The sequence below is a fragment of the Silene latifolia genome, chromosome X (genome assembly GCF_048544455.1).
Source record: "Silene latifolia isolate original U9 population chromosome X, ASM4854445v1, whole genome shotgun sequence".
In the NCBI taxonomy this organism is placed as follows: Eukaryota; Viridiplantae; Streptophyta; class Magnoliopsida; order Caryophyllales; family Caryophyllaceae; genus Silene; species Silene latifolia.
Window position 1 is genome coordinate 111,365,613 of NC_133537.1, and position 10,433 is coordinate 111,376,045.

Consider the following 10,433-nt stretch of genomic DNA (forward strand, 5'->3'; position numbering starts at 1 on the left):
TCCATTAGTCAAAACAACACTTAATGCATCAACTTTGCACAATTCATACACGGTTTGCACAATTGGCTCAAAAATTTCAAGAAAACACAAGGATGAAGTCTCGGATGGGTATTTCATAGCCTCATATATGCTATACTCAATATGTTCCCCCTCAAATTCCATTGTGAGGCGTCCACTAGATATATCAATCTTGGTGTTGGAAGTTCTCATGAAAGGCCTTCCCAACAAAATGGGAGTGGAGCTTTCTCGGGTTCCATTTCAATCACATAGAAGTCGGCGGGGAAAAGCATTTCCCCCACCTTCACCAAGACATCTTCCACAACCCCCTTAGGATAGATATTGGAACTATCGGCCAAAGAAATGACCGTACGAGTCGGTTTCAAAGGCCCTAACTTGAGTGACTCATAAAGGTAATTGGGCAAGACATTAATGGATGCACCTAAATCAAGCATAGCATGTTGACAATCCAAGTCACCAATTTTACAAGGAATAGTGAACATGCCCGGATCACTACATTTTTGTGGCAAACGTTTTTGAAAAATTGCCGACACATGTTCACTAGCCCTTATCTTTTTCATGCTCTTTGCCTTATTGGTCCTCTTAGTAGTGCACAACTCTTTCAAAAATTTTGCATGCTTGGGTACACTACTAAGAAGATCAAGGAGAGGAATGTTTACCTCCACTTTACGAAAGATATCATAAAGGCTTGAAGTTTTCTTGTCAATTATCCTTGTATCATTCAAAGCACTTGGAAATGGAGCTTGTGGCTCATATTCCGGAAGTGGTTCGTTCACCCTTACTTTTTGAGGTGTAGATGCTTCCCCTTGTTCCACTACCACTTCAATTTCATCTTCAACCACATCCTCCACTTCATGAACAATAGAAAGTGGTATTGTCTTCTTAGGAGCCTTGGGTGCCTCTAACAACTCCCTACCATTCCTAAAAGAAACCGATTTTGCTTGTTCCTTGGTGGGTGGAGGAATGGTGTGATAAGGGAGACTCCCTCCTTGGGTGGGTTGAGAATTGAGTGTAGTGAGGATTTGACCAACTTGGGTCTCAAGGTTATCAAACCTTGAGTCGGTGAGTCGGTTTTGTTGAATCACGGCGGTTTGAAATTCCTTGGTATTTTGTTGCATTGTCATTTGATTCATGGTAAGCGTTTTCATCATCTCTTCCAAGGAGTTTTGTGATTGGTTTTGATTTTGATTTGACTTTTGAAATGAAGAGTTTGAAGCCCCTTTTTTATTTTGGTTTTGATTTTGGTTTCCACCCCACCCCATATTTGGATGAGATTTCCACCCTTCATTGTAAGTGTTGGAATAGGGGTCAAACTTCCTAAACCCAATAGCCTTCACCGCTTCAATTGCTTCCTCCGTTTGCAAAGATGGACACCCATCGGTGGGATGAGTTGGGTCATTACAAAGACCACAAAATTTCACATGAGAAGCACTCCCACCTCCTTTTGTAAGTTCCTTGACCAAATTGGTAATAAAATCAACTTTCTCCTCCATATGGTTGGAGCCTTGCCTTGAAGAGAATGTTCAACTTATCTTCTTAATTCTCCTCCCAAAATTCCGAGAGCTTCCTACCAATCTTTCAATCAACTCATTTGCTTCTAGGACCGACATATATTCAATCCCTCCTTGGGTAGCGGCTTTAATCATTCTAGCATCATCCTCAAGTAGACCACCACAAAAGTTCAAGAGAAGGTTGTGGTCGGTATACCCATGGTATGGGCAACTAGCAAGAAGTTGTTTAAACCTCTCCCAATACTCATACAAGTTCTCCCCATCCATTTGTTCAAAATTACTTATTTCTTTCTTCATTGAGATAAGAGACTAGCGGGAAAATACTTTCTAAGAAAGCCTTCTTCATTTGATTCCATGTGGTAATGCTCCCGGTAGGGAGATAATAAAGCCAATCATTTGCCGCGTCCTTGAGTGAGAAAGGGAAGGCTCTTAGTTGAAGTTGCTCATCGGTAACCCCATTAGGCTTCATGCTTGAGCAAACCACATGAAATTTGTTTAGATGCTTGTTGGGGTCTTCCGTGCTAAGCCCATGGAATTGGGGCAATTGGTGAATGAGCCCGGACTTCAATTCAAAGGTGGCATTTTCCGCCAAGGCCGGAAAGGAGATACACAAGGGCACTTGTGTGAGATCCGGGGCGGTAAGTTCTTTAATGGTTTTATGCCTTGGTGGGTTCTCTCTCTCGCCATCTTGGTGTGGATTCCCGTCTTCACGATCACCCATGATGATTTGTATGGGTATGGGTTGTTCAAAAGGGATGTTGTTATCTTCTCTTTGGTCTTGTTGAAAACCGGGATCAATTTCTTCAATAACCGGGTTGTCTCTTCTAATACCTCATCCTTTCCAAGAAAGTGATCTTTGAATCTCCGGATTGAATGGAAAAAGTGGTTCACTTGAATTCCTAGTATTGACCATAAACAACTCTACACAAGAGCACACAATCAAAAAGTTCACACAAGTGATGAACAAGACACTAACAACAAGAAACAAAGATTAACTAACACAACTATCCTAAAACACAAATAACACACTAGCAAAACCGTTACCTTCCCCGGCAACGGCGCCAAAATTTGACACGCCTAAAATGTCGTACTAAAAGACGGCCAAATTAACAATTTATATACCACTAAACACACTAATTAGCACTAATTATAAACTAGTAAAATAGCAAGCAAGGGATCGAACCCAAGAGAAGATGGGTTTTGCAATAGTGAAATTAAAAGAGTAATTAGAACAATTGTGACAAGCTAACAACAATTATGTAAAAAGGGGGGGTTTTTGGTTTGGTTTTCAAGGACAATTAAAGGAAATTCAAACAAGAGTGTGCAACAAGTAATCAAGCAAGAGAGTTTTAAGATGGAAATTAATCAATTTTAAGAGAGACTTAACCCGACCCAAAGTTTGGCACTTTAGTTGACAAAACCCCTCAATTAATCCTTCTAATCAATATTATTGTCCTATTAGTGAGAATAAATCTCCAAATTCCTCTAATTAGAAGTCAATCACAAGGAAATCACACTTAATAATTGACCCAACTTATCAATTCCTCTAGTGAAAATCACACACATAGATTCATTAACAAGAAGATGAAGCAATAGGAATCTAATAGGTGGAATTACTCACAATGAAATCACAATTAATGAGCAATCACAACTTAATCTCTCTAATGTTAATTAAACCAAGAAGAAATCACATTCATTAGTCTAATAACAAGTTGTTGCAACATGGGATTACAAGGAAATCACACTTAATAAACCCAACAACAATAAATTAAGGAACTTGGAAAGATTATGTAACAAGGAAATCACACTTAATCACAATAATCTAACAAGGATTCCAAAATTAAGCAATTAAACACAAGAGATTAAGAACAATAATAATAATTAAGGAAAGATTATGGAGTCTTACAACAAAAAATTAAGCCTTTGAGTCGGATTAAGAAAGGGAGATTAGTTCTCCATGATTAGATCTAAACCCAATTCAAAAGATGAAAATATTCCCAAATTACAACTTGATTAATTAAAGTGAACAAAAGATGCTTAACCTATTTGCAAACATCCTATTTATAGTCTACCGTAACCTAATAATTATGGGCTTAACAAAGGGAAGGCCCGTAATACAAATCACCATGAAACCCAGATTTTTCGCACCGTGCGAGTTCTGGTGTCTGGAAACTCGCACGGTGCGAGTTTTGTCCTGGAGTGCGTCTTTCTTTCGTTCTTCCTTTGATCCTTTGGAAGGCTTTCTCGTGGTATTTCTTCAAGCTTGTTCTTGGCTCTTCCTTGGACACTTCTCTCGATCTCTTGGCTTCTTAATCTTCACTTGAAATCATGCTAAATGGTGAAGCACATGGAATTGGCTAAATAACGTCAAAAACGTCAAAAACCGTCTCCAAGTGCCACCAAATGAGCTCAAAATGGTGCCAAAACGTAGTAGAAATATGAGCTCATCAGGAAGATTAAGCTTGGTTCAAGCATAGCTACTGGGCCTAAACTTCCATGATGCCTCAAGGAGTTGTTAACAGGATTGATTTCATTTGTAGGAATTTTTTGTGAATATAGCAGAACCCCTCCTAGTTGCATAGGATAAAGTGTGGAGTTCCAAAACAGAAGGACGATTGGGGCTCAAACATACTCAATATTGGAGTCAAGCCTCAGTTGGTAATAAATTGGTTATGTGGATTTTTGACAAACTTGACAAATTGTAGGTGCAATGGGTAAATCATGTGTACCTGAAAGGACATACATGCATGATTGACTGCAATATCATCATTCATGATAGTCTAGTTGGTGTTGGAGGAGGATTTGTCACATTAAAGACAAAATGAAAGATCTGTTTCAGCAAGCTAGGAGTGTCAAGTGTGGGGTAATTATATTCTAGAGATTACAAAATTGCTGAAACTTATAAGGGAAAAGTTAACTGGCACCACCAGGTCTGGAATGGCTGGTCAGTTCCTAAGCATAACATGATCATGTGGCTCGTCTACAATTCAGCTCTAAATACCAGAAGGAAACTGAGAAACATTGGCGTATGTGACAATTCTCTAACTGCTAATTATGGCAGAATGCATATGAGACAATCACTCACATGTTCTTTCAATGTGCTTATAGTTGTCATGTTATCAACAGTGTTGTCCCTTCGAATTGGATTCTTAGCTACAGAAGAACGTAAATGCAGATAGAAACGATATATTGAAGCAGCTTTCACTTTTTGTGTGTAATATTTGGCATCATAGAAATCGAGGCAGGATGGCAAATGCTCTTATCAGACCTCTCATGTTATGACAAAGCATATTAACACGAAGTTAGCAAAAGATGAAGCTAGCTGATTAAGTATCCTCTCAATGAGAAGGAATACCTTGGGAGAATTAGATGCTAATTGATATATCAATCATTATAGCTTGGTATTTAGAATTGTGATGTATTGGAATAGGAAGTGGTCCAGCCTCTACCTACCAGAAATATCATGCCTATATATTTGATACTCTACATTTGATACAATCCTCACATTTTAGCAAATAATAATAATAATAATAATAATAATAATGTTCACTAAAACGAATTGAAGGTATGAGAAATAAAATTAAGTTTTAAAGAACAACGTATGAAGGGGAGAATATATTAGATTCTTTTTTGTTATTTCAGACAATTATTTACCCGATTGATACAGATATTACATTATAATAACGTAGTTACAAAAATCAAAAATTTTATTCGCAAAATTGAACTTTATTTTATTGCTTAGAAGAGATGACAATGCCTAGAGGCGCTTATAAAGGAGGTTGGATGGATGCATCAGTCCCCCTTTGAAGTTAGTACTATTTTGTATAACTACGAAACATATTAATTATGTTTTTTTTTTTTTTTTTTGATGACGATGGGTTTAATCCCCTGGGCACATGCAATACCCTGCAAACCATGTGTGCCAGGTAAGACATCCCTTAGGATGACAGGTAAACGCAGCACTCCCGGGCCGCGTAGGGAGTCGAACCCGGGACCTCTCAATTCGTTGCCAATTTACAACGCTTTGAGGCATTCCCGCACTCCACTACACCCAAGCCACTTTGGTTCATATTAATTATGTTGGTATAGTGATTCTATGTGGATTTTCTAAAAACAAGGTCACGGGTTCAATACTTGCTTCTAGTGAACAATTTTTAATCAAGTTTTTTTACCATTTGGGTTACGTAAAGAATTTATTATGATAGAACCGTATTTCTCATTGTAAAAACAAAACGTAAATCCCTCACTTCCGTGATTTCGCTAATTTTAAGCACACCCGTCGGACCGAATCTTGGAAATGCCTCTGGCGGCTTGCGGTGCTTGCAAATTTCAACTAGCTTAGTGGGTAATTATTGTTAAGGAATAGTATTCCTATTCGTATTAGCTTTCCTAATTATTCCTATTCGTATTAGCTTTCCTAATTATAGCTTTCCTAATATTGGCCCATGGTTGTAACTATATAAACGTTTCTCATGATCAATAATTAACACAACTTACCTTTCATCATATCTTGACATGGTATCAGGTTTCCAGGTTCTTTTAAACCCCCCCCAAAAAAAAAAAAAAAAAAACACTCACAACACCCTAACACGAAGATCATAAACTCCGCAACAATGGCCGACGACGACGACAAAGAGCCCCCGAAGCTCGAATTTTCAAATCCCTATTATCTCGGTTCCCATGACGTTCCGGGTGCTAAAATTTCTCACGTTACTCTTCGTCGCGATAATTATGACGATTGGCGAAACTCCATGAGGATGTCCTTGAAGTCTCGTCGCGAATTCGGTTTTGTCGATGGTTCAATTAAAAAACCGACAGACAAAATCGATCTTGATAATTGGGAAGTAGTTCAATGCACTATTATTCAATGGATACGTAATACCATCGATCCCTCCTTGCTTCATACGATTTCATATGTTGAAGACGCTTCAATACTTGGGAATCAATTGGCGGCACAATTTTCTGTCGTTGATGGGTCGAAGGTACACGCTCTTAAAACTCAATTACGCGATTGTCGGCAAACCAAAGGTATGGATGTTACCACATATTTTGGTACTTTGAAATCACTTTGGGATTCGATTATCGTTCATGAGCCCCCTTTTGCTTGTAAATGTGGTAAATGCGAATGCAATATTGGCCCGACTGCTATTAAGCGATTAGATAATGAGCGTTTACATCAGTTTTTTATGGGTCTCGACCCGACTTTATATTCTAGTTTACGCTCGCAACAGTTCCAATTGGACCCGCTCCCTTCTCTTAGTCGTGCTTATCAGGTTGTTCTTCAAGAAGAGCGTTTACGCACTTCTCCTGTTCCCGATGTTGATGTCTCGGATGTGGTTGCTTTTGCCACTCCGGGTTCGTCTCACTCAACTGTTGATTGGAGGGTTCTGCGTGATCAAGAGAGGGGCATATTTTACTGTAATTTATGTGATACCAGAGGTCATGATGTTAACAATTGTTATATCAAGTCACAAAAGTTCCCCGACTGGTGGGGCGATAGGCCACGCACCTTGGCTGAGCTTCGTCGTGCTCGCAGCAAAGCTAGGAGCTCAGGTCGCGGCTCTGGTCCTGGTGCTGCTACAGGATCCGGGTCTGCTGCTGGTACGGGGCAGAAGCAGGGAGCTGCTGGGTCTGGTGGGAGTTCGTCTGGTGGTACTCCCTCGGTACAGGCCCACTATGTTCATACGGATATCTCGACTAATACCGTTGCCTCGGATCGCTTAAGTGGTATGTCTATCTGGATTTTAGATGCGGGTGCTTCAAATCACGTTACGGGAAATTTGATGTTTTTGGAAGCACCACGCACTATTGCCTCTCGGCCTGTTGGCCTTCCAAATGGACAACAAGTTACATCGACAATTATGGGCTCGGTTTTTATTAATGAGTCGTTGACTCTTCATGATGTTTTATATGTTCCCAGTTTGACTTGTAATCTTGTCTCCGTCTCACAGTTGACTGCTACTACCGATTTTTTATTTGTCTTTGCTAAGGACTCTTGTCTTATTCAGGTCCCTTCTACGAAGACGACGATTGGAGTGGTGAGCTGCGCGCCGGACTCTATTAGATAAGTGCGAGTGCTAGGGAACCAGTGGTGCATTCTGTGAGTACGGGCTCTGCTTCTTTATGGCATCAACGGTTGGGTCATCCGTCTAATAAAGCTTTTCAAGCTATTTCTTTTGCTAGAACTCTTAATTTTAGTAAGATCTTCGTGTGTGAGACTTGTCATTTTGCCAAACAGCATCGTAATCGTTTTGCTTTGAATAATAAACGCGCTTCAGCCATGTTTGAATTAATTCACTGTGATCTTTGGGGACCCTATCGGGTTGTCTCTTCTTGTGGTGCTAAATATTTTCTTACGATCGTTGATGATTTTTCGCGGGCCACTTGGGTGTATTTGTTGATTGATAAGAAGGAGGTGACTGAGATGTTTATGAATTTTTTGGCCATGGTTGATAAGCAATTTTCCACATCCGTTAAATTTGTTCAAAGTGATAATGGGAATGAATTTAATTGTATGGCTGGTTATTTTTTTAAGAATGGGATTCATTTTCAAACGTCTTGTGTCGGTACGCCTCAACAAAATGGTCGTGTCGAGCGCAAGCACATGCATATTTTAAATGTTGCACGGGCTCTCCTTTTTCAAGCCAATTTACCTAAGACATTTTGGGGGGAATGTATTCTTGCTGCCGCACATTTAATAAATCGGACCCCTTCCTCCTTGCTTGACAATAAAACTCCCTATGAGTGTCTTTATGGTACGCCGCCGTCTTATACTAATTTGCGCGTTTTCGGATGTTTATGTTTTGCATATAATCAAAATACCCGTAGAGACAAGTTTGAAAAACGGGGTCGTAAGTGCATTTTTGTTGGCTACCCTCATTATAAAAAGGGTTGGAAACTATACGATGTTGATGACGGTTCGTATTTTGTTTCGCGTGATGTTGTGTTTCACGAAGATGTCTTTCCTTACGTTGATCCTTCTGCCCCTTCTTTGAATGACACTACTGTCTCTTTGGACACTCCTTTTAATGGGCCGGATGACATGCCTGTTTCGGGCAAGGTAGATGGGCCTACGGGTCAGGGGGGCAGCCTGGTACGACTGAGCCCACGATAGAGGGGCAGCCTGGTCCGAATGAGCCCAGTAATTCGGATGGGTCTTCACTTCAGGGGGCACACGCATGAGACTTCACCCACGGGTCAGGGTGATGTTCCGGGTTCGGGTGATGGACAGCCTACGGGTGAGATTGGTGATGGTGTCGATATGGGCATTATTGATGATATGGGTCGGGGTCGACGACAAAAATTCCCGAATTCTCGTATGAGTGGTTATGTCCTTGGCACCGCACGCACTCCTTCTTCCGCGCGCTCACCAAGTCCTGCATCGTCGTCTTCAGGTACACCCTACTCCTTAGCAAATTACATTAATTCTAATTCTTTTTCTTCGAAACATAGAATTTTTCTCGCAGCAATTACTGCTAACACAGAACCTACTTCCTTTAAGGAAGCAATTCAAGATGAAAAGTGGTGTGTTGCCATGAAAGATGAAATTGATGCTCTTGAACGTAATGAAACATGGGAGCTCACGACTCTTCCGGCTGACAAAAAGGCTCTTGGATGCCGTTGGGTATACAAAATTAAATATAATTCGGACGGATCTGTTGAGCGATGTAAAGCTTGTTTGGTTGTCTTTGGCAATCATCAGGTTGAGGGCTTGGATTACGGTGAAACTTTTGCGCCGGTGGTTAAAATGGTTACTATTCGTGCTTTTCTTTCTGTTGCTGCGGTGAATAATTGGGAATTACATCAGATGGATGTTCACAATGCTTTTTTACATGGTGATTTGCATGAGGAGGTGTATATGCGTCTGCCTCCGGGTTTTATCCGTGGTCGTGAGGGTATGGTTTGTCGTTTAAAGAAGTCTTTGTATGAACTCAAACAGGCTCCGCGGTGTTGGTTTGCAAAATTGACCACGGCCCTTCGCAATTATGGCTTTCGCCAGTCTTATTCTGACTACTCATTATTTACTTTCTCGCAAGACAAGGTACGTTTATTTGTTCTTGTTTATGTTGATGACCTTGTTATTGCGGGCAACGATCCTTCCGTTATCTCTGCTTTTAAATCCTATCTGGGGAACTGTTTTCATATGAAAGATTTGGGCACTCTCAAGTACTTTCTTGGTCTTGAAGTGGCTCGGAGTGCTGAGGGTATTTATCTGAGTCAACGGAAATATGCTTTGGATATCATTTCTGAAACAGGCCTCCTTGGTGCTAAACCTGCTGTCACACCGTTGGAGCAATCTCATCAGCTGGGTTTAGCCAAGGGTCCAGTACTTGAAAATATTGAGTCCTATCGCCGTCTCGTGGGTCGGCTTGTTTATCTTACTGTCACGCGTCCCGACCTATCCTATGCCGTGCACATTCTTTCGCGTTTTCTTAAGGAGCCACGGCAGGAGCATTTTGAGGCCGGTTTACGCGTGGTGTTAAGGAATAGTATTCCTATTCGTATTAGCTTTCCTAATTATTCCTATTCGTATTAGCTTTCCTAATTATAGCTTTCCTAATATTGGCCCATGGTTGTAACTATATAAACGTTTCTCATGATCAATAATAAACACAACTTACCTTTCATCATATCTTGACAATTATAAAGTCAGAAGAGGTGACATTCATGATCAGGGTTCGAAACTCGTCAATGTCAAAATCGCCCTTGCTTGTGAGTTGTGACTCCTTTTACACCGAAAAGAAGAGATGGCGGTGCTTTCTAACCCGTAACTCCGTTACTAAGCGGTGTTGAGAAAATATTTGGGAAGATGAAGGTTCGCTATGCATAGAGTACCTACCCATAAATCAACTATCATGCAACTAAGAAGTGTTTAATTAGTTGAACATCTTTCTCGCACGGCTC

At 40.5% G+C, this 10,433-nt stretch overlaps 1 protein-coding gene across 1 annotated transcript; it reads left to right on the top strand.

Moving 5' to 3' along the window:
- The first annotated feature begins 6,142 nt into the window (after positions 1-6,142).
- Positions 6,143-8,643, top strand: LOC141618082 (uncharacterized). Its single transcript, XM_074435200.1, has 2 exons — positions 6,143-7,567; positions 7,768-8,643. The coding sequence occupies exons 1-2, from the start codon at positions 6,143-6,145 to the stop codon at positions 8,641-8,643; spliced, it is 2,301 nt and encodes a 766-aa protein (XP_074291301.1).
- The last annotated feature ends 1,790 nt before the right edge of the window (positions 8,644-10,433 follow it).